This window comes from Neophocaena asiaeorientalis, unplaced genomic scaffold (assembly GCF_003031525.2).
Source record: "Neophocaena asiaeorientalis asiaeorientalis breed wild unplaced genomic scaffold, Neophocaena_asiaeorientalis_V1.1 scaffold320, whole genome shotgun sequence".
NCBI lineage: Eukaryota > Metazoa > Chordata > Mammalia > Artiodactyla > Phocoenidae > Neophocaena > Neophocaena asiaeorientalis.
In genome coordinates this window covers 1,391,192-1,416,394 of record NW_020174826.1, presented here as the reverse complement: position 1 = coordinate 1,416,394, position 25,203 = coordinate 1,391,192, and the positions used below count along the sequence as shown (strand labels likewise).

Here is a 25,203-nt window from a genome sequence, read left to right as displayed (position 1 = left end):
ACTAATCGATGAATTTGGTAAAGTTGCAGGATACAAAATTAATACATAGAAACCTGTTGCATTTATATACACTAACAATGAACTATCAGAAAGAGAAATTAATAAAATAATCCCATTCAAAATCATATCAAAAAGAATAAAAAACCTTGAAATAAATTGAACTAAGAGGTAAAAGACCTGTACTTGGAAAACTATAAGACACTGATGAAATAAATTGCTGATGACACAAACAGCTGGAAAGATATACCATGTTTCTGGGTTGGAAGAATTAATATTGTTAAAATTACCATACAAATCAGGGCAATCTACAAATTCAATGCAATCTCTATCAAAATACCAATGGCATTTTTCACTGACCTAGAACAAATAATTCTAAAATGGCAAGGAAACGCAAAAGACACTGCATAGCCAAAATAATCTTGAGAAAGAACAAAGCTGGAAGTATCACATGCCCTGATTCGAAACTATACTGCAAAGCTACAGTAATCAAAACAATATGGTACTGGCACAAAAACAGACAAATAGGTCAATGGAACAGAATAGAGAGCTCAGAAGTGAAACTACACTTATTTGGTCAAATAATCTATGATAAAGTAGGCAAGAATATACAGTGGGCAATAGGCAGCCTTTTCTATAAATGGTGGTCAGAAAACTGGACAGCTACATGCAAAATAATCAAACTGGACACTCTCTCACTCTGTGCACAAAAATAAATTCAAATGGATTAAAGACTTAAATGTGTGACCTGAAGCCACAAAGCTCTTAGAAGAAAACACAAGCAGTAGGCTCTTTGACATCAACCTTAGTAAGTTTTATTAATCTTTCTCCTCAGGCAAGGGAAATAAAAGCAAAAATAAACAAATGAAACTGAAAAGCTTTTGTCCTGTGAAGGAAACTATCAACAAAATTAAAATGCATTGTACTGAATAGGAAAAGATATTTGCAAATGATATGTCTGATAAGGGCTTAATACCCAAAATAACAAAGAATTCATACAACTCAACATCAAAAGAGCAAACAACCCAATTAATAATGGGCAGAGTATCTGAATAGACAGTTTTCCAAAGAAGACATACAGATCACCAACATGTACTTGAAAAATATTCAACATCAAATCATCAGGGTAATGCAAAGCATAACCACAATGAGATATCATCTCACCCCTGTCAGAATGGTTATTATCAAAAATACAATAAATAACATGTATTGGTGAGGATGTGGAGAAAATGGAACCTTCATGCACTGTTTGTGGAAATGTAAACTGGTGTAGCCACTGTAGAATACAGTATGAAGATTCCTCAAAAAATTAAAAATAGAACTAATTCCACTCCTGAAGAAAACAAAAACACCAATTAGAAAAGATATATGCATGGTCTCCCAGACCCACCCTGGTGTAACATGTGAGGGCACTTACACAAAATATGAATACCAGGAGGCAGGGGTCAGGGGCCACCTTGGGGGCTGGCCATTAGACTCCAGGGTTTGAATCACTCAATAACATTTGCCTCAGTTTACACATATGTAAAATGGGAATAATAGTAGTATCTTTTTTTTACGACTAAACTAGCTAATATATTTTAAAAGTTAAGAATGTATTTAAGATATTTATGAGTGAATTATTGGACATCCGTCATTTTCTTTAAATGCTCCAGAAAAAAAATTGAGGGAGGAGAATGATGGTGGTTAATAAAACATATATGGCAAAATGTTAAAATGTTGATGATAATGGTTTAAAGTGGACAATACATACATAAAGTTTTTTAATGATCTTTAATTTTTTTAAAAAATTATTGCTGTATGTATATATATATATATATATATATTCTTTTTCAGATTCTTTTCCATTATGGTTTATCACAGGATATTGAATATAGTTTCCTGTACTATACAGGAGGACCTTGTTGTTTATCCATAATGATCTTTTCTTTATTTCTTAAGTTTAAAATTTCCCATAATAAAAAGTTGCATAATTTTTTACATAAAATGTTTATAGCAGTACCTGGAACATAGTAAACAGTCAATAAATGCTGGTTATTATTTTTGGAAAAAAGAAAATATATATGCAGCCCTATGTTCATTGCAGCATTATTTACAATAGTTAAGATGTGGAAGCAACCTGAGTGTCTATTGATAGATGAATGGATAAAGAATGTGACATATATACATAAATATACATGAATATTAGCCATTAAAATAGAATAAAGTCTTGCCACTTGAGACAACATGAATGGACCTAGAGAGTATTATCCTAAGTGAAGGAAGCAGACAGAGAAAGACAAATATTGTATGGTTTCACTTATATGTGGAATGTAAGAAACAAACAAATTAACAAACACAATAAAACAGAAACAGATGCAGAGAACAAACTGGTGGTTGCCAGGGGGAGGGAGTTGGGGGAGGAAAGAAATAGGTGGGGGAGATTAGGAGGTATAAACTTCCGGTTGCAAAATTAATGAGTCATGTGTATGAAATGTATAGCGTGGTGTATATAGTCATTACTTATATAATATCTTTGTATGGTGACAGAACTTAACTGGACTTATAGTGGTGATTATTCTAAATGTATAGAAATACTGAATCACTATGTTGTGTAACAGGAACTAACAGTGTTGTAGGTCAATTATACACCCAAAACAAACAAACTCATAGAAAGAGAGATCAGTTTTGTGGTTACAGAGGCAGGGTATTGGGGAAGGGGGAATTGGAGGAAGTTAGTCAAAAAGTACAAACTTTCAGTTACAAGGTATATAAGTACTAGGGATATAATGTACTACATGGTAAATATAATTAACACTGTGTATATTATATATGAAAGTTTTTAAGAGAGTAAATTCTGAGTTCTCACCACAAGGAAAAAAATTTAGTTTCTTTAATTTTGTATCTGTATGAGATGATGGATGTTCACCAAACATATTATGATAATCATGTCCTGATGTATATAAGTGAAATCATTATTCTGTATACCTTAAATTTATACAGCGCTATATGTCAGTTATATCTCAATGAAAATCTAGGAAAATAAATAAATAAATAAAATACGTTTTTCCAGAAAAATAACAATTATTTCTTTTAATCTGTTTAAAGACAAAATCTGACAATCATTGCTAATATTTGGTTGACTACTTCAACAGTGTAGAATCTATAAGAGAAAATACCATAACTACATATCATCTATTAATATAACAATACAGATTGGGGAATAACTGTATTTACCTATTTAAAAACTTAAATATTACCAAAATAATAATATTTTTTTCATCTTTTCAGCAATCTTGACACAGAAGAACTATGTGGTAAGTTTATTTAAAGCCAATCAAACCCATTACTTGCTTTAGAATAAAAAAGAACACTGTCTTACATATTTCTATAAACCCTGAAATTAATGTCATAGATTAGGAGTTCTGGAATAAAATAAAAGATAGTTGAGACCTCAAGGAATTTATCTTTATCCATGAGTTTTGTTCAAGCATGTATTTCACTGAAGAAAGAGTTGGCCCTTATTAATTTGTTCATAGCAGAAGAATTATAATTAGTACAATAAGTTTCACAAGAATATATTCTACCAGCTTGAATATATTTTTAAAGTGTTGTTTAATACAACTTCATTATTCACTTCAAATATATTGTGCAGACGCTTTGGTTATTTTTTTGCAAAGCTGATCCCTTGATATGTAAAAACAACTTTGTCCCATACCTTGCCTAAACCATTCTGGAATGTCACTTGCAAAACAAGTGATTCAGTGGGGAGAGATGTCTTAACAAATTCCTGGTTTAGTGGCCTCTTCATTTACTTTCTTCGTTTTTGTGGGTGGAAACAAAAGTAATAGGCTAGAAATATGAAAAGGCAAATACTTTTGAGATTTATTCTTCGTTCTCAAAAATTTGTCTTCTCTAATAATAGAACTAGATTAAAGACCTATTCTATATTTATTTTGAAAGCTTTGACTCTGATTTTCCTGCATAATTTTAGTTAGGGAACTAGTTAAGGGGTTTTAATTCAACAGAATTGCTCTATATCTTTAAACCCAGTGGTTGTACTCCTAATTCTGTGTTATAATACTCCCTCTCAGTTCAAGAATATGCATTTTAATTTCCAGAGTGAAGTTTCATTTTTCATTATTTTGTGAATATAAAGTAAACATATTCTAATCAAAATGGATTCTAATTAAAACCAAAGTTTTCAGTGCTAGCAAATGAAATATGTAGACTCACACCCAGCAAAAATACTTCCTTTTATGTGGGAGGGGCAGTGTTTGATTGACATGGAAAATGGATTTATTGTGCTCTTTAGTAGAAGCCAATTAACAGGTCTAAGTATCTAAAACTTTCATTCTGTTGCTTTTATTTAGTTTATCAGTTTACTAAATTATGGACCTAGAATTCAAAATACTTTAATAAATGCTTTATTAAAATAAAGTATAGATATTTCTTATTTTATTGATGAAAGTAATATTTAACTATTTTTTTTTTAATTTAGCAACACAGAATTATATAGGTGTATAAGAGAAAATGTCAAAGGCTCTCACGCACTTCTCTTTCCCCTAATACTGATCTCCACTGCTAACTTCTTGGAATGTATCCTTCCAAACATTTTTACACATGTAATGACATTGATATATATAAGTATGTTTTTTTCCAACAATGTGTACACTATATGATCAATACAAGTGCACACTGTTCTATATCATTTTATTAAAAAGGATGCATAGTGCCCCATTTACCTTAAAATTTTTAACCAAATCCCTTTCAGTTGTTTTGGGTTTTCAGGTTGTTTCCAAATTTCCACTGGGACAAACAACACTGAAGTAAATATCCTTGTTTGTATTCTCTTTGCACTCTTATACAAGTAGTTCTGTAAGATAGATTCCCAAAAGTGTAGTTACTTGGTCAAAGATTCTTCCAGTGTGCATGCCCAGCAGCAATATATAGGCAAGTCAAGATTACTCACTTTCCTAAATAGCAGCTTTAGGCCATAACTTATTCCTACCAGTCAATACATAACTTGACTTTAATTAGGTAATTGTGTATGAACTTTAGCATTGGGTCTTTGGTTTCCTATTTGTGCCATCTTTAGCTATGATCTAAAATCTATTGGGAGCAAATTTATTACTTTCCTGATCTTAAACAGCTTGTAACTGTTTTTATACTCTTACTCAATTTTTTATTAGTGTATAATTGCTTTACAAAGTTGTGTTAGTTTCTGCTGTACAAAAAAGTGAATCAGATATATATATATATATATATATATATCCCCTCCCTCTTGGACCTCCCTCCCACCCCACCATCCAACTCATCTAGGTCATCACAGAGCACCGAGCTGAGCTTCCTGTGCTATGCAACAGGCTTCCACTAGCTATCTATTTTACGTATGGTAGTGTATATATGTCAGTCCTGATCTCCCAATTCATCCCACCATCCCCTTCCCCCTCTGTGTCCACATGTCCATTTTCTATGTCTGCAACTCTGTTCCTGACATGGAAATAGGTTCTTCTGTACCATTTTTCTAGATTCCACATATATGCATTAATATATGATATATGTTTTTCTCTTCCTGACTTACTTCACTCTGTATGACAGACTCTAAGTCCACCCACATCTCTACAAATGACCCAATTTCATTCCTTTTTATGGCTGAGTAATATTCCATTGTATATATGTACCTCATCTTCTTTATCCATTCATTTGTTGTTGAACATTTAGGTTGCTTCCATGTCCTGGCTATTGTAAATATTGCTGCAATGAACATTGGGGTACATGTGTCTTTTGAATTATGGTTTTCTCAGGGTATATGCTCATACTGGGTCATATGCTAGTTCTATTTTTAGTTTTTAAAAGGAACTTCCATACTGTTCTGCACAGTGGCTGTATCAATTTACATTCCCACTAACAGTGCAAGAGGGTTCCCTTTTCTCCACACCATCTCCAGCATTTATTTTTTGTAGATTTATTGATGATGGGCATTCTGACCTGTATGAAGTGATACCTCATTGTAGTTTTGATTTGCATTTCTCTGAATATTAGTGATGTTGAGCATCTTTTCATGTGCCTCTTGACCATCTGTATGTCTTCTTTGGAGAAATGTCTAGGTCTTCTGCCCAGTTTTGGATTGGGTTGTTTGTTTTTTTGATATTGAGCTGCATGAGCTCTTTGTATATTTTGGAGATTAATCCTTTGTCCGTTGCTTTGTTTGCAAATATTTTTTTCCCATTCTGAGAGTTGTCTTTTCGTCTTGTTTATAGTTTCCTTTGCTGTGCAAAAGTTTTTAATTTTAATTAGGGCTCATTGTTTATTTTTACTTTCATTACTATAGGAGGTGGGTCATAAGAGATCTTGCTGTGGTTTATCTCAGGGAGTGTTTTTCCTATGTTTTCCTCTAAGCATTTTATAATGTCCAGTCCTACATTTAGCTCTTTAATCCATTATGAGTTTCTTGTGTATGGTGTTCTAATTTCATTCTTTCACATGTAGATGTCCAGTTTTCCCAGCACCACTTACTGAAGAGGCTGTCTTTTCTCCATTGTATATTCTTGCTTCCTTTGTCAAAGATAAGGTGACCACATGTGTATGGGTTTATCTCTGGGCTTTCTATCCTGTTCCATTAATCTGTGTTTCTGTTTCTGTGCCAGTATCATACTATCTTGATTGCTGTAGGTTTGTAGTATAGTCTGAAGTGATGAAGTCTGATTCCTCCAGATGCATTTTTCTTTCTCAAGATTGCTTTGGCTATTCGAGGTCTTTTGTGTTTCCATACAAGTTGTAAAATTTTTTGTTCTAATTCTGTGAAGAAGGCCATTCGTAATTTGATAGGTATTGCAGTGAATCTGTAGATTGCTTTGGGTGGTATAGTCATTTTCACATTATTGATTCTTCCAATCAAAGAACATGACATATTTCTCCATCTGTTTGTGTCATCTTTGATTTCTTGCAGCAGTGTTTTATACTTTTCTGCATACAGATATTTTGCCCCCTTAGGTAGGTTTATTCCTAGCTGTTTTTTTCTGTTTGTTGCAATAGTAAATGGGATTGTTTCCTTAATTTCTCCTTCTGATCTTTTGTTGTTAGTGTATAGGAACTATACACTGCAACTTTACCAAATTCATTGATTAGTTCTCATTGTTTTCTTGTGACATCTTTAGAATTTTCTATGTATAGTATCACGTCACCTGCAAACAGTGACAGTTTTACTTGTTGTCCATTTTGTATTCCTTTTATTTCTTTTTCTTCTCTGATTTGCATGGCTAGGACTTCCAAAACTATGTTGAATAAGAGTGGCGAGAGTGGACATCCTTGTCTTTTTCCTGATCTTAGAGGAAGTGTTTTCAGTTTTTCAGCATTGAGAATGATGTTTGCTGTGAGTTTGTCATATATGGCCTTTACTATGTTGAGGTATGTTCCCTCTATGCCCAGTTTCTGGAGAGTTTTTATCATAAATGGGTGTTGAATTTTTTCAAAAGCTTTTTCTGCATCTATTGACATGATCATATGGTTTTCATTCTTTAATTTGTTAATATGGTGTATCATATTGTTTGATTTGCGTATATTGAATAATCCTTGCATTCCCGAGATAAATTCCACTTGATCATGGTGTATAATCATTTTAATGTGTTGTTGGATTCTGTTTGCTGTTATTTTGTTCAGGATTTTTGTGTCTATGTTCATCAGTGATATTGATCTGTAATTTTCTTTTTTGTGTGATATCTTTGTCTGGTTTTGGTATCAGGGTGATGGTGGCCTTGTGGAATGAGTTCAGAAGTGCTCCTCCCTCTGCAATATTTTGGAAGAGTTTGAGAAGGAAAGGTGTTAGCTCTTCTCTAAATGTTTGGTAGAATTTGCCTGTGAAGCCATCTGATCCTGGATTCTTGTTTGTTGGAAGATTTTTAATTACAGTTTCAATTTCATTACTTGTGATTGGCCTGTTTATATTTTGTCATTCTTCCTTGTTCAGGCTTGGAAAGTTGTACCTTTCCAAGAATTTGTCCATTTCTTCCATGTTGTGCATTTTATTGGGATATAGTTGCTTATAGTAGTCTCTTATGATCTTTTGTATTTCTGCTGTGTCCATTGTAATTTCTCCTTTTTCATTTCTAATTTTATTGATGTGAGTCTTCTTCCTTTTTTTCTTGATGAGTTTGGCTAAAGGTTTATCATTTTATTTTTATCTTCTCAAAGAACCAACTTTCAGTCTTAGTGATCTTTACTCTTGTTTTCTTTGTCTCTATTTCATTTATTTCTTCTCTTATCTTTATGATTTCTTTCCTTCTACTACCATTGAGTTTTGTTTGTTCTTCTTTACCTAGTGGCTTTAGCTGTAAGGTTAGATTGTTTATTTGAGATTTTTCTTATTTCTTAAGATGAGGTTGAATTTCTATAAACTTCCCTCTTAGAACTTCTTTTGCTGCATCTGATAGGTTTTGGGTCATCATCTTTTCATTGTCATTTGTTTCTATGTATTTTCTTTTGTTTCCTCTTTGATTTCTTCAGTGATCTCTTGGTTATTTAGCAGTGTACTGTTTAGCCTCCTTGTGTTTATGATTTTTACAGATTTTTCCTGTAATTGATTTCTAACCTCAGAGTGTTGTGGTCAGAAAAGATCCTTGATATGATTTCAATTTTCTTAAGTTTTATGAAGGTTGATTTGTTCCCCAAGATGTGATCTATCCTGGAGAATGTTCTGTTTGCACTGAGGTGAAAATGTCTTCTGCTGCTTTTTTGTTGAACGTCTATAAATATCAATTAAATCTATCTGGTCTATTGTGTCATTTAAAACTGTGTTTCCCTATTTATTTTCTGTCTGGATGACCTGTCCTTTGGTGTAAGTGGGGTGTTAAAGTCCCCCACTATTATTGTGTTACTGTTAATTTCCTTTTCTATGGCTGTTAGCATTTGCATTATGTATTTAGGTGATGCTATGTTGGGTACATATTCATAATTGTTATATATTCTTCTTGGACTGATCCCTTGATCATTATGTAGTGTCCTCATTTGTCTCTTGTAAAATTCTTTATTTTAAAGTCTATTTTCTCTGATATGAAAATTGCTACTCCAGCTCTCTTTTGATTTCCATTTGCACAGAATATCATTTTCTGTCTCCTCGCTTTCAGTCTGTATGTGTCCCTAGGTTTAAAGTGGGTCTCTTGTAGACAGCATATATGTGAGTCTTGTTTTGTTTTCGTTTTTTGTGGTACGTGGGCCTCTCACTGTTGCGGCCTCTCCCATTGTGGAGCACAGGCTCTGGACGCACAGGCTCAGCAGCCACGGCTCATGGGCCCAGCCGCTCCGCAGCATGTGGGATTTTCCCGGACCAGGGCACGAACCCGTGTCCCCTGCATCGGCAGGCAGACTCAAACACTGCACCACCAGGAAAGCCCTGAGTCTTGTTTTTGTATCCATTCATGCTATTCGGGGTCTTTTGTGTTTCCATACAAATTGCGAAATTTTTTGTTCTAGTTCTGTGAAAAATGCCCGTGGTAGTTTGATAGGGATTGCATTGAATCTGTAGATTGCTTTGGGTAGTAGAGTCATTTTCACAATGTTGATTCTTCCCATCCAAGAACATGGTATATCTCTCCATCTATTTGTATCATCTTTAATTTCTTTCATCAGTGTCTTATAATTTTCTGCATACAGGTCTTTCATCTCCTTAGGCAGGTTTATTCCTAGATATTTTATTCTTTTTGTTGCAATGGTAAATGGGAGTGTTTTCTTGATTTCACTTTCAGATTTTTCATCATTAGTATATAGGAATGCCAGAGATTTCTGTGCATTCATTTTGTATCCTGCTACTTTACCAAATTCATTGATTAGATCTAGTAGTTTTCTGGTAGCATCTTTAGGATTCTCTATGTATAGTATCATGTCATCTGCAAACAGTGACAGCTTTACTTCTTCTTTTCCGATTTGGATTCCTTTTATTTCCTTTTCTTCTCTGATTGCTGTGGCTAAAACTTCCAAAACTATGTCTTTTGGTTGGAGCATTTAATCCATTTACATTCAAGGTAACTATTGATATGTATGTTCCTCTTACCATTTTGTTAATTTCTTTGGGTTTCTTTTTGTAGGGCTTTTTATTCTCTTGTGTTTCCTGCTTAGAGCATTTCCTTTAGCATTTGTCGTAAAGCTGGTATGGTGGTGCTGATTCTCTTAGCTTTTGCCTGTCGGTGAAGTTTTTGATTGCTCCTTCGAATGTCAATACGATCCTTGCTGGGTAGAGTAATCTTGGTTACAGGTTTTTCCCTTTCAACACTGTAAATATGTCCTGCCACCCCTTCTGGCCTGCTGAGATTCTGCTGAAAAATCTGCTGATAACCTTATGGGGATTCCCTTGTATGTTATTTTTTGCTTTTCTTTGCTGCTTTTAATATTTTTTCTTTGAATTTAATTTTTGTTAGTTTGATTAATATGTGTCTTGGTGTGTTTCTCCAAGGGTTTATACTGTTTGAGACTCTGCACTTACTTGACTTGAGTGGCTATTTCCTTTCCCATGTTATGTAAGTTTTTGACTATAATCTCTTCAAATATTTTCTCATCCCCTTTCTCTTTCTCTTCTTCTGGGACCCCTGTAATTCAAATGTTTGTGCATTTAATATTGTCCCAGAAGTCACTGAGACTGTCTTCAATTCTTTTCATTCTTTTTTCTTAATCTATTCCTCAACAGTTATTTCCACCATTCTATCTTTCAGCTAACTTATTTGTTCTTTTGCCTCAGTTATTCTGCTATTGATTCCTTCTAGTGTATTTTTCATTTCAGTTATTGTTTTGCTCATCCCTATTTGTTTGTTCTTTATTTATTCTAGTTCTTTGTGAAACATTTCTTGTATTTTTTTGATCTGTGTCTCCATTCTATTTCTGAGATTTTGGATCACCTTTACTGTCATTACTGTGAATTCTTTTTCAGGTAGGTTGCTTATTTTCTTTTCATTTATTTGGCCTTGTATGTTTTTACCTTGCTCCTTCGTCTGTAACATATTGTTTTGTCATCTCTTTTTTTTTTTTTTTTTTTTTTTTTGAGGTACATGGGCCTCTCACTGTTGCAGCCTCTCCCTCCTGTTGCAGAGCACAGGCTCTGGACACGCAGGCTCAGTGGCCATGGCTCACAGGCCTAGCTGCTCCATGGCATGTGGGATCTTCCTGGACCGGGGCACAAACCCGTATCCCCTGCATCTGCAGGTGGACTCTCAACCATTGCACCACCAGGGAAGGCCTGTCATCTCATTTTTTTGATGGGTGGGGCTGTGTTTCTTCTTACTGGTTGTTTGGCCTGAGGCCTTCCTCACTGGAGTTTGCAGGCAGTTGACTAGAGCCAGGTCTTGGTGCTGAGATGAGGACCTCCAGGAGACCTCTCTCCAATTAATATCCCCTGGGGTCTGAGGTTCTCTGTTAGTCCAGCAGCTTGGACTCAGTGCTCCCACCAAAGGAGCTCAGGCACTACCCCTGGCTTGCTTATCACTGAATTCCTTAACTGAGATTTGGCACTTTATTTCCACCTTGCAGAGCTATTCTCAGAAGACACATAGAATGTAGTTTCAGACCCTCTTGAGTGGTTCTTTTAAAATCTTGAATATCTTCTGTTCATAAACCAGTGCAGTTGCACTTCTCTCTCAGCCAAAAAGTTCTCTCTGTTCTTACTCATTTTTATTGAACTATTTTGCAAATCTTCAACTTGGTACGTGAGTATTTTAGGATACTTATGGATGGGTGATGAATAATTGCAATGAAAGTTCATATAGCTAGAGTGCTTGATCTGAAAGCATATAGAAAGCTTTATGAGCAAGTTTGAATATATTCAGTAGTCTAAGTTTTCATCTAGTTAGTTTTTGCCTACCAGTTACTTGAAAAGTTAGCTAAATTCTGTAAATAAGATTGATAAAACTGAGGAATCTCCCATAAGAATTGTATAAGCCTTATATGCAACGTTCCTTTAAATTGCTGTGCCCAAATTCCCCCTAGTCAGACTGTATAGGAGCACCATCTTGCATTGCCAGATCCTGGGCAGTGCTGAGGGACTTGTGCCAGCTGAGTCTGGGTACTAGAAAATCAAGTCTCTACTCCAGACTTTTAGAGCTGTGACTACTTGGCACATTTATAAAATCACCTAAAAGAGTTGTAGACAGTTTGAGTGACACTGATCTGTATTCCGTCAAAATAACTCGTTCTTAGATTTTCGCCTTTATTCACAACATGGGTGTTCTAACTCTCTTTTTTTGTCTTGGTCATCTCAGTTATCTTCTTTCCTATCTAATACAATTCTTGGGAAGTTACAGCAAGGTACACACTGTGGGCCTCATCTAAGCTCATGAAAATGCTTTGTGAGATCAGTTCCCAGTGTGATCTTTGTGGCAGCTAGTTCTCTGGTTCTGACTTGGAATTCTTGGGTCAGATCCCAAAACTCAACAACTTGGAGGACTGAGATGCAGAATAGAAGGAAACTCTGTAATCTGGTGATGTGACACCACCAATTAAGTACAGTAGTGAAGGAGGAAGGGAGAAACTAACCTTTGGTTAGCATTTCTTTTTCTTGTTTTGGCCACACAGCTTGTGAGATTTTAGTTCCCTGACCAGGGATTGAACCCATGCCCTCAGCAGTGAAAGTGCAGTCCTAACCACTGGACAACCAGGGAATTCCCTTGTCAGCATTTTAATAGAGGAGATGTTGCATTGAACATCCATGAGGAGATAATTTCCTTTCTGACAGATAATTTATTAAATGCATCTGTTTATAACTCTTGCTCTATTTTTTAATTATACTCAATACCCAGACTCTTACTTTTCAGAGACTCTTCACTTAAACTGAGGAGAATTTGTTCTCACACATTTCCATATGTGCTATACAGTTCTCTTTTGCTCTTGCCCATGAAACCCTATTGGTTTTCAAATTGGCCTTTGTACACAGAGGGCACAGGGAAACCAAAGAAAGAGGCAGACCACTCCACATTGGTAGGTGGCAGGTTTAGTAGACAAGGGAACTTACCCTTCCATACAAGGTTTACATACAAGGCTTGTCTTGGGCAGGTAGAAAACGAGTAGATCTCTGCACCCTTCCACCAGAATCTTAAGTTTATATAGAGGTCTTAACTGGATTCAGTCACATACAACAACATCCAGATTGCTCTCTCAAGGTAGTGTCCTTGAAAATGGCTCCCACTGTGGGAATGTTGGGGAAAGCATACACTCCAAGGACAGGAAAGTGGATGAGGAGCCTGCAATTGCCCAGGTATAACTTGCAGTTCAACCAGTGGTCACGTCCTCTACATTACCTTCTCCAAACCCACATATAGGTTTCAATAAAAGTAAGTCTTTTCTCCTGGAGGTTATCCCAGTTACAAAGGACAAGAGTTTGAAAGAGTAAATATTTGTTCTAAATTTTTCTCTGTCTAATGCTAGACACATTTGCCCAGCTCACATTGGTAACATGATTCAAATAAGGAACATGAGTCATAGTAATAGGAATAAAACGTTAATTAGTTCAAGCTTAGCCACTTCCAAAGCCACCCCTGACCTTCCCTCCCTGCTTGCCATATTTTGGGGTATAAAGATATACTGCTGAAATTTCAGGCTCCTACCCACTACCACCTCAAAGCTTTGATATGACCTATGGTCCTTTTTCTGTGACTAAAGTACTCCTGGCAATTGATTCTACTCTTGTCTCTCCTGATGGTGTATCACCAGTATTCCCCAAACCTTCCATAGTGTGTTCAGATAACACTTTTAATAGAAAAAAATTGAGGATGTCATTCTCCTTTTCAAAATTGCTCCATGGCTCCCCATTGCACGTAGTGGTTCTCAAATCTAATATGCCATATAATCTCCTAGTGAGCCTGTAAAAAAAAAAAAAAGAAAGAAAAATGATGAGGCCTGGGCCTCATCTGAAAGATTCTAATTTAATAGATGAGAACTATCAGTAATATTCATTTCTAACAATTATATCAGGGCAGTGCTTCTCAAACTTCAATGTGCCTATAACTCACCTGGGGGCTTATTAAAATGCAGATTCTGATTCAGTATGTCTGAGGTGGCATTCTAACAAGTTCCCAGATGATGCTGAGGCTGCTGGTCTACAGGCCAAATTTTGAGCAGTGAGGCGCTAGGGAATTCTCTGGAGGATCTGATGAAGATGGTCAGAAACACTGACCTAGACTTCAGGATAAAATGTAGAGCACCTAGCAAGGAATATTTCCAAATATTCAGCTTCCTCTTTCATAACTGATTTGTAGCATCCCGCTTCCTTGCTGTCTCTTCTCCTTAAATATCTCCCAATCCTGTCCCTTATATCCTACCAATGCTGAACAACACATACTCCTACAAACACGAGAAGATATCATCTGCTTCCATGCCTTTGTTTACCCTCTCTCTGATTATCCGGCAGATTACTATTTATCTGTTAATTCAGGCCTTGTTGATGTGTCCTCTGTGAAGCTCTCTCTGACTTACTCCACATGAACTTGGGCATTCTTTGCTCTGTATTTAAATTGCACACTGCACCTGGCTCTTGAACCATTGTCTTGAACAATGATCATGTGTATGGCAGTTGCTTGTTGGAGTGTTTATTTCCCCTACCTGATTGTAGTCTTCTTAAAATAAAGGTTCTGTCTTTTTATCATTGTATTCCAAGTTCCTAGTATAGCACTTGACACATAGAAGGCACTAAGTGTGTGTGTTAAGTCATGGAATGAGTAAATGAACCCTCGTCATGATGAAGTGAAGAGGGAATTATCTCCTTTCATCTATGTTAAATGTCCCTGACTTTTTCACCTAACTTCCCTCTTGAGTTCATTGGACCCTTACTCGCCCTGGCACATGTCCTGCAGTGTGTAACTTTAAAACAGTTTGAATGACACTGCACTGTACCACCTCAAAATAAACATTACAATTAGATCCACAACTTAAGCTCCTGTTCAGAGCTTGGGTGTTGTAATTCTCTCTTCTCAGTTACTTCCTTTGTAATTGGGGAGTGATTTTTTTTTTCCTAACTACTTTGAATAGGTGAGAAGAACAAATGAAAGGAGGGAAGGAAGGAAGGAAGGAAGGAAGGAAGGCTACATAGTCACCTCTGAATCCTCTAATTATTGTCTTCTCATGTGCTTTATCAGCACATGACTGCATAGATTTGATTTCAAATTGGAAAGGCAACTTATGTTCTTTCCAGGGATGTTTACTGATTGAGCCAAGTATCTTCTATATGAATTGAAATATTTATTTTATTTATGTTTTAATTGAAGTATAGTTGATTTACAATATTGTGTTAGTTTTAGGTGTACAGCATAGAGATTCAGCATTTTTGCAGATTATATTCTGTTATAGGTTATTAGAAGATAATGGGTATAATTCCCTGTGCTATATATCTTTGTTGCTTATCTATTTTATATAGAGCAGTTTGTATCTGTTAATTCCATAACCCTAATTTGCCCCTCCCTGCTTCTCTCTCCCCTTTGGTAACCTCAAGCTTGGTTTCTATGTCTGTGAGTCTGTTTCTGTTTTATATATAGATTCATTTGCATTATTTTTAGATTCATACATAAGTGATATCATATACTATTTTTCTTTCTCTAACTGACTTATTTCACTAAGCATAATATTCTCTAGGTCCATCCACATTGCTGCAAATGTCAGTATTTCATTCTTTTATATGGCTGAGTAATGTAGTACTGTGTATATATATATATATATATATATATATATATACACACACACACACATCTTCTTAAGCCAGTTGTCTGTTAATGGGCATTTGGGTTACTTCCATGAATTAGTTATTGGAGAAAGTGCTGCCATGAATATTGGGATGCATGCATCTCTTTGAATTAGTGTTTTTGTTTTTTCTGGATATATATCCAGGAGTGTAATTACTGGATCATATGGTGTTCTATTTTTAGTTTTTTAAGGAACCTCCATACTGTTTTCTATAGTGGCTACACCAATTTACATTCCCACGTGCAGTGTATGATAGTTCTCTTTTCTCCACATCCTTTCTAACATTTATTTGAAGACTTATTGATGATAACCATTCTGACAGGTGTGAGGTGATACCTCCTTGGGGTTTTGATTTGCGTTTCTCTAATAATTAGTGATGTTGAGCATCTTTTTATATGTTTTTAACCATCTGTGTGTCTTCTTTGGAGAAATGTCTATTTAGATATTCTGCCCATTTTTTGATTGGATTGTTTGTTTTTTTTCATATTGAGCTTCATGAGCTGTTTGTATATTTTGGATATGAACCCCTTGTCAGTTGCATCATTTGAGAATATTTTCGCCCATTCCATAAGTTGTCTTTATGTTTTGTTCTGGTTTTCTTTGCTATGAAAAAGCTTTTAAGTTTAATTAAGTCCCATTTGTCTATTTTTGCTTTTATTTCTTTTGACTTAGGAAACTGTACTAGGAAAATATTGCTATGATTTATGTCAAAGAATGTTTCGCCTATACTCTCTTCTAGGAATTTTATGGTTTCATGTCTTACATTTAGGTCTTTAAACCATTTTGAGTTTATTTTTGTATGTAGTGTGAAGAAATGTACTAATTTCATTGTTTTACATGTAGTTGTCCAGTTTTCCCAGGACCACTTATTGAAGAGACTGTTTTTCCTTCATTGTATATTCTTGCCTCTTTTTTCATAGATTAATTGGCCACATGTGAGTTTATTTCTGCACTCTCTATTCTGTTACATTGATATATGTCTCTGTTTCTGTACCAATACCACACCATTTTGATTACTATAGCTTTGTAGTATACTCTGAAGTCTGGGACAGTTATATCTTCAGCTTTGTTCTTTTTTCTCAGGATTGCTTTGTCTTTGGGTGTTTTGTGGTTTCATATAAATTTTAGGGTTATTTGTTGCAGTTCTGTGAAAAATATCCTGGTTATTTTGATAGGGATTGCATTAAATCTGTAGATTGTTTTGCATCGTATGGCCATTTTAACAATATTAATTCTTCTAATCTAAGAGCATGGGATATCTTTCCAATTCTTTGAATTATCTTCAATTTCCTTCATCAACTTTTTATAGTTTTCAGAGTATAGGTATTTCACCTCCTTGGTTGAATTTATTCCTAGTGTTTTTTTGATGTGATTATAAATGGAATTTTTTTTTTACTTTATCTTTCTGTTAGTTCACTATTAGTGTATAGAAACAGAATAGATTCCGGTATATTAATTTTTATCCTGCTACCTTGCTGAATTAATTTATTAGTTCTAATAGTTTTTGTGTGGAGACTTTATGGTTCTTTAGATAGAGTACAATGTCATCTGCAAATAGTGACAGTTTTACCTCTTTCCTTCCAATCTGAATTCCTTTTATTTCTTTTTCCTCTCTGATTGCTGTAGCTAGGACTTGCAATACCATGTTAAATAGAAGCAGTGTGAGCGGGCATCTTTGTCTTTTTCCTAAATTTAGTGGGAAAGCTTTCAAGCTTTCAGCATTGAGTATTATGTTAGCTGTGGGTTTGTCATAAATGGCCTTTATTATGTTGAGACATGTTCCCTCTGTACCTACTTTGATGAGGTACATGAATCATCATGAATGATGCTGAATTTTGTCAGATGCTTTTCCTGTGTCTATAGAGATGATCATGTGGTTTTTGTTTCTCCTTTTGTTAATGTGGTCTATCACACTGATTGATTTATCATTATATAATGCCCTTCTTTGTCTTTTGTTATAGCCTTTGTTTTAAAGTCTATTTTGTCTGATATAAGTATTGCTATCCTCACTTTCTTGTCATTTCCATATCTTTTTCCATCCTCTCACTTCAAGTCTCTGTGTATCTTTCTTCCTGAAGTGAGTATTTTGTTGGCAGCATAATGGAGGGTCTTGTTTTTTTATTCAATCAACCACTCTGTGTCTTTTGACTGGATCATTTAGTCCATTGACATTTAAAGTAATTGTTGATAGGTATGTACTTACTGCCATTTTATTCCTTTTTTCCAGTTGTTTTTGCAGCTCTTCTTTGTTCATTTCTTGGTTTTGAGTTTCTCATTGTGGTTTAATGACTTTCTTTTGTCATATTCTTGAGGTCCTTTCTTTTTGGTTTTTGTGTACCTATTGTAGGTTACCATGAGTTCCCCATAATTATACCTACTTGCTTTAAACTGATAATCATTTGGTTCAAACACATTCTAAACACATTTTGTTTGTTTTTCAATATACCTACTAGCTTATCTAAGTGATCTTCAATCCTTACTAAAAATTTGCCTTTCCTCTTGGAATTTTCCCTTTCCTATAGATTCTTCCTTCTTTACCAGTTAGAGAAGACCCTTCAAATTTTCTTTTATGGTATATTTAATATTGATTATTTTTTTTTAGTTTTTGCTTGTCTGAGAAATTCTTTATTTCTCCTTCTATTCTAAATGATGATCTTGCTAGGTAGAGTATCCTAGGTTTCAGGTTTTTCCCTTTCAGGACTTTGAATGTCACTCTCTTCTCACCCGCAAACTTTCTACAGAGAAATCAGCTGATAGCCTTATCAGGGTTCCCTTGTAACTGACTCTTTGTTTTTCTCTTGCTGCCTTTAGGATTCTCTTTGTAACTTTTGCCATTTTAATTATATGTCTTGGTGTGATCTTTGTGTTCATCTTGTTTAGGACCCTCTGTGCTTCCTGTACCTAGATATCTGTTCCTTCTTTAGTTTTGGGAAATTTTCAGCCATAATTTATTCAGATACATTTTTGATCCCTTTTTCTCTCTCTTCTCCTTCTGGGACCCCTATTATGTGTATATTGGCACATTTTATATTACTTCATAGGTCTCATATATTGCTTTTATTTATTTATTTTTTTTCATTTGTCTTTCTGTCTGCTGCTCTGATTGGGTGATTTCCATTATTTCATCTTCCAGATCACTTATGTATTCTTCTGTGTCATTTAGTTGGCTATTCATTACTTCTAGAGTGTCTTTTTATCTCAGAAATTGAATTGTGTATTTTCGATTGGGTCTTCTTTATAGTTTACAGTTCCTTGTTAAAATGATCTGAGTTTACTCTTTTTTTTCTGTTAAACTAAATTAAATTTATTTATTTTTAAACAGCATGTTTAAAAATTGTGGTGTTGAAGGAGTGCTTTTATGTGAGAGCATCCCTGTGTAGACACTTTGTGTCCACTGTCTTTTGTGTAAGGGCTGGTTTTGATATGGATGCCAGCCACATATTTCCTCAGGGTGTGCTGGCTGCTATCCCTTTTAGAGAGGGTGTGTTTAGTGTTGGAGTATCTAAAACCTGTGCAGAGTGTGAGGCAGGACTTCCTCTCTGCTCCATGGCTGTCTCTGCCTTGTCAGGGGTAGGGTTTGCTCCCAAGTTGCTGGAGTAGAAGCCTTGAGGGTCAGGCTGGAGCTGGCTCTCTTCCCTTTAAGTGTGTGTTTTTCCTTCTCCCTGTACTGAAACCTTTGCCTCAAAGAAGTGGAGTGCTGAAGTAAGTGGGACTCATGCACTTATAGTGGTCTGGTATGCTGCCTGTGTGTGCATCTGCAGCTCCCCTCATCAACATGTTAAAGTCACATATTTTCCCCTGCTGTGGTTATCTCAGATCTAGTGCAAGTTTGTGGTTAAGATTGCATATGACAGGAGAATTCACTAGGCTGGGACTTGGGGTAGGGGCATTGTGGTTAGAGGAATTGAAGTGGCTGAGCTGCTGGTAGAGGTTTGGACTTCTTCTGGGGCACTCTTTGGCTAAGTGGTAATGCTGGCTGCTGCTGTCCCACCTGGACCACACTTCAGGCCCCCAGGCAATCTCTGTGTTGCTAGATCAGGTCTTTTCTCAGGACGTGGCTGCCCTAGGAGCCAGGCCCTATACCAAGCTCAGAGCCTGTACCAAGGCTGTGGCATGGAGTGAGTGGGCTGGGATATTCGCCTAACTCAGATTGGGGAGTGTGGTGAGGCATCAGCTGCTAGGGCAGACTTCTCTCTGCCCTGTCTGTTGGCAAGCCAGCACACACACCCTCTTTGTGAGTGGAGTCTAGGCTTCTCCAGCCTTTCTCTCTGTCCCAATGGTTCTCCCAGCAGCCAAAGGAAGATAAGATGTGCTTATCTCCTCCACATCAGACCCAGAATGGGGACACCCAGTCTGTGGCTTGATCCCCTGACTCCCCAGGGCAAGAGTCTGCCTATGCAGTCTTTCTTTTCCTCTTAAATCCTTCCCAGGGGCACAGGTCCCAACCAGACAATATTTTTCCCATCCTACCCAGTTACAGGGGACTATTTCTTGAATCCTTTGTTGTATAAGAGTTTTTCTGCCAGTTTCCAATTAGTTTTCTTATGAGAATTTTTCCACATGTAGGTGTATTTTTGGTGTGTTTATGGGGGCAGGTGAGCTCCATATCATCTTATTCTGCCATCTTTATCCTCCTCCCTGAAATATTTATTTTGAAAGATGGCTTTCCTTCTTTTTTAAAACAACCATGCCATTAACCAATAACCATTTCAGAAAAATATTGATTTCTCTAAGCAAATATAAGGTTTTGCATTTATGTCTATTATATTTCAACTTACTACCTTGGGATCAATATATATTCCATACCTTTAATTTTAATTGTAACATCCAATATAATATTTATTCTAACCAACTGAAAAATGTGTTAACCATGCCTTTACCTCTGTCTAAATTATTTAAAAATAGTTAGATAATGACAGGAATATTTACATGGAAGTTTCCATAGGAGACTGCCCTTGTGTTTAAATTCTTACCTTTGAAGAGAGCATACCTTTCTAAAATGTCTCCCAGAAGAAACAATAACATTTCACTTAATTTCTCAAAAATTACTGACCTAGAGAAGTTTATAATGATATGCTTTTGGGAACAGCTATTTTTTTTTTGCTAACATCCTTACTGGAGTATAATTGCTTTACAATGGTGTGTTACTTTCTGCTTTATAACAAAGTGAATCAGCTTTACATATACACATAACCCCATATCTCCTCCCTCTTACATCTCCCTCCCATCCTCCCTATCCCACCCCTCTAGGTGGTCACAAAGCACTATGCTGATCTCCCTGTGCTATGTGGCTGCTTCCCACTAGCTATCTATTTTACGTTTGGTAGCGTACATATGTCAATGCTACTCTCTCACTTCATCCCAGCTTACCCTTCCCCCTCCCCTTGTCCTCAAGTCCATTCTCTAAGTCTGCATCTTTATTCCTGTCCTGCCCCTAGGTTTTTCAGAAATATATTTGTTTGTTTTTTAAGATTCCATACATAGGTGTTAGCATACAGTGCTTGTTTTACTCTTGCTGACTTACTTCACTCTGTATGACACACTCTAGGTGCACCCAACTGTCTTCAAATAACTCAATTTCGTTACTTTTAATGGCTAAGTAATATTCCACTGTATATATGTGCCACATCTTCTTTATCAATTCATCTGTCAATGGACACTTAGGTTGCTTCCATACCCTGACTATTGTAAATAGTGCTGCAATGAACATTGTGAACTTTTTCAATTATGGTATTCTCAGGGTATATGCCCAATAGTGGGATTGCTGAGTCGTATGGTAGTTCTATTTTTAGTTTTTGAAGGAACCTCCATACTGTTCTCCACAGTGGCTGTATCAAATTACATTCCCACAGACAGTGCAAGAGGGTTCCCTCTTCTCCACACCCTCTCCAGCATTTATTGTTTGTAGATCTTTTGATGATGGCCATTCTGACTGGTGTGAGGTGATACCTCATTGAAGTTTTGATTTGCATTTCTCTAATGATTAGTGATGGTGAGCATCCTTTCATCTGTTTGTTTACCATCTGTATGTCTTCTCTGGAGAAATATCTGTTTAGGTCTTCTGACCACTTTTGGATTGGGTTTTTTGTTTTTTGATATTGAGCTGCATGAGCTGCTTATAAATTTTGGAGATTAATCATTTGTCAGTTGCTTCATTTGTAAATATTTTTCCCATTCTGAGGCTTGTCTTTTCATCTTGTTTATGGTTTCCTTTGCTGTGCAAAAGCTTCTAAGTTTCATTAAGTCCCATTTGTTTATTTTACTTTTTATTTCCATTTCTCTAGGAGGTGGGTCAAAAAGGATCTTGCTGTGATTTATGTCACAGCAAGAGTGTTCTACCTATCCTTTCCTCTAAGAATTTTATAGTGTCTGGCCTTACATTTAGGTCTTTAATCCATTTTGAGTTTATTTTTCTGTATAGTGTTAAGGAGTGTTCTAATTTCATTCTTTCACATGTAGCTGTCAGGTGTTCCAGCACCACTTATTGAAGAGGCTATCTCTTCTCCATTGTGTATTTTTGCCACCTTTATCAAATATAAGGTGACCATATGTGCATGGGTTAATCTCTGGTCTTTCTACCCTGTTCCATTGATCTATATTTCTGTTTTTGTGCTAGTACCATACTGTCTTGATTACTGTAGCCTTGTAGTATAATCTGAGGTCTGAGGTCTGATTCCTCCAGCTCCTTTCTGAAGATTGCTTTGGCTATTCAGGGTATTTTCCATACAAATTTGTTTCCATACAAATTGTGAAATTTTTTGTTCTAGTTCTGTTAAAAATGCCATTGGTAGTTTGGTAGAGATTGCATTGAATCTGTAGATTGCTTTGGGTAGTATACTCGTTTTCACAATGTTGATTCTTCCAATCCAAGAACATGGTATATCTCTCCATCTGTTTGTATCATCTTTAATTTCTTTCATCAGTTTCTTACAGCTTTCTGAATACAGGTCTTTTGTCTCCTTAAGTAGGTTTATTCCTAGGTATATTATTTTTGTTGCAATGGTAAATGAGAGTGTTTCCTTAATTTCTCTTTCAGATATTTCATCTTTAGTGTATAGAAATGCAAGAGATTTCTGTGCATTAATTTTGTGTCCTCCTACTCTATCACATTCATTGATTAGAACTAGTAGTTTTCTGGTAGCATCGTTAGGATTCTCTAGGTATATTATCATGTCATCTGCAAACAGTGGCCCCTTTACTTATTCTTTTCCAGTTTGGATTCCTTTTATTTCTTTTTCTTCTCTGATTACTGTGGCTAAAACTTCCAAAAGTATGTTGAATAATAGTGGTGAGTCTGGACAACCTTCTTTGTTTCTGATCTTAGAGGAAATGGTTTCAGTTTCTCACCATTGAGAAGGTTGCTGGCAGTAGGTTCGTCATATATGGTCTTTATTATGTTGCCATAAGTTCCCTCTATGCGTACTTTCTTCAGGGTTTTTTTTTTATCATAAATGGGTGTTGAATTTTGTCAAAAGCTTTCTCTGCATCTATTGAGATGCTCATATGCTTTTTCTACTTTATTTTGTTAGTATGGTGTATCACATTGATTAATTTGCGTGTACTGAAGAATCCTTGCATTCTTGGGATAAACCCCATTTGATCATGGTGTATGATCCTTTTAATGTGCTCTTGGATTCTATTTGCTAGTATTTTGTTGAGGGTTTTTGCATCTATGTTCATCAGTGATATTGGCATGTAGTTTTCTTTCTTTGTGACATCTTTGTCTGGCTTTGGTATCCGGGTGGTGGTGGCCTTGTAGAATGAGTTTGGGAGTGTTCCTCCCTCTGCTATATTTTGGAAGAGTGTAAGAAGGATAGGTGTTAGCTCTTCTCTAAATGTTTGATAGAATTCGCCTCTGAAGCCATCTGGTCCTGGGCTTTGGTTTCTTGCAAGATTTTGAATCACAGTCTCAATTTCACTGCTTGTGATTGGTCTGTTTATATTTTCTGTTTTTTCCTGGTACAGTTTTGGAAGGTTGTGCTTTTCTAAGAATTTGTCTATTTCTTCCAGGTTGTCCATTTTATTGCCATATAGTCGCATGTAGTAATCTCTCATGATCCTTTGTATTTCTGCAGTGTCAGTTGTTACTTCTCCTTTTTTATTTCTAATATTGTTGATTTGAGTCTTCTCCCTTTTTTTCTTGATGAGTCTGCCTAATGGTTTATCAATTCTGTTTATCTTCTCAAAGAACCAGCTTTTAGTTTTATGATCCTTGCTGTCATTTTTTTTCATTTATTTCTGATCTGATCATAAAGATTTCTTTCCTTCTGCTAACTTTAGGGTAATTTTGTTCTTTTTCTCTAATGATTATAGGTGTAAGGTTATGGGATTTTTTGTTTTGTTTTTTTGTTTTTTTTCACGGTACACAGGCCTCTCACTGTTGTGGCCTCTCCCATTGTGGAGCGCAGGCTCAGGACATGCAGGCTTATCGGCCATGTCTCACGGGCCCAGCCGCTCCACAGCATGTGGGATCTTCCCGGACCGTGGCATGAACCCGTGTTCTCTGCATCGGCAGGCAGACTCTCAACCACTGCACCACCAGGGAAGTCCAAGTTTATGTTTTTTATTTGAGATGTTTCTTGTTTCCTGTGGTAGGAATGTATAGCTATAAACTTCCCTCTTAGAACTGCTTTTGCTGCATCCCATAGGTTTTGGGTCGTTGTGTTTTCATTGTCATTTGTTTCTAATTATTTTTTGATTTCCTCTTTGATTTCTTCAGTGATCTCTTGGTTATTTAGTAGTGCATTTTTATCCTCCATGTGTTTGTATTTTTTACAGGTTATTTTCTGTAATTGGCATCTAGTTTCATAGCGTTATGTTTGGAAAAGATACTTGATACGATTTTAAATTTCTTAAATTTACCAAGGCTTGATTTCTGACCCAAGATATGATCTTTCCTGGAGAATGTTCCATGAGCACTTGAGAAGAAAGTGTATTTTGTTTTTGGATGGAATGTCCTTTAAATATTAATTAAGTCCGTCTTGTTTAATGTATCATTTAAAGCTTGTGTTTCCTTATTTATTTTCAGTTTGGATGATCTGTCCATTGGTGAAAGTGGGGTGTTAAAGTCCTGTAAGATGATTGTGTTACTGTCAATTTCCCCTTTTATGGCTGTTAGCATTTGCCTTATGTATTAAGGTGTGTCCATGTTGGGTGCATAAATATTTACAATTGTTATCTCTTCTTCTTGGATTGACCCCTTGATCATTATGTAGTGTCCTTCTTTGTCTCTTGTAATAGTCTTTATTTTAAAGCCTATTTTGACTGATATGAGACGTGCTATTCCAGCTTTGTTTTGATTTCCATTTGCATGGAATATCTTTTTCCATCTCCTCATTTTCAGTCTGTATGTGTCCCTAGATCTGAAATGGGTTTCTTGTAGACAACATGCATATGGGTCTTGTTTTTGTATCCATTCAACCAGTCTATGTCTTTCGGTTGGAGCATTTAATCCATTTACATTTAAGGTAGTTATTGATATGTATGTTCCTGTTACAGTTTTCTTAAGTGCTTTGG

The 25,203-nt window shown here is 35.9% G+C and overlaps 1 protein-coding gene across 1 annotated transcript in view; it reads left to right on the top strand.

Annotated features, from left to right (window-relative positions):
• NECAB1 (N-terminal EF-hand calcium binding protein 1) overlaps positions 1-25,203 on the top strand; it is a 282,518-nt gene that overhangs the window by 147,858 nt on the left and 109,457 nt on the right. Inside the window, exon 4 of the mRNA XM_024760421.1 lies at positions 3,268-3,293. Within this exon, the coding sequence (XP_024616189.1) occupies positions 3,268-3,293 (26 nt within the window). The remainder of the gene's footprint in view (positions 1-3,267; positions 3,294-25,203) is intronic.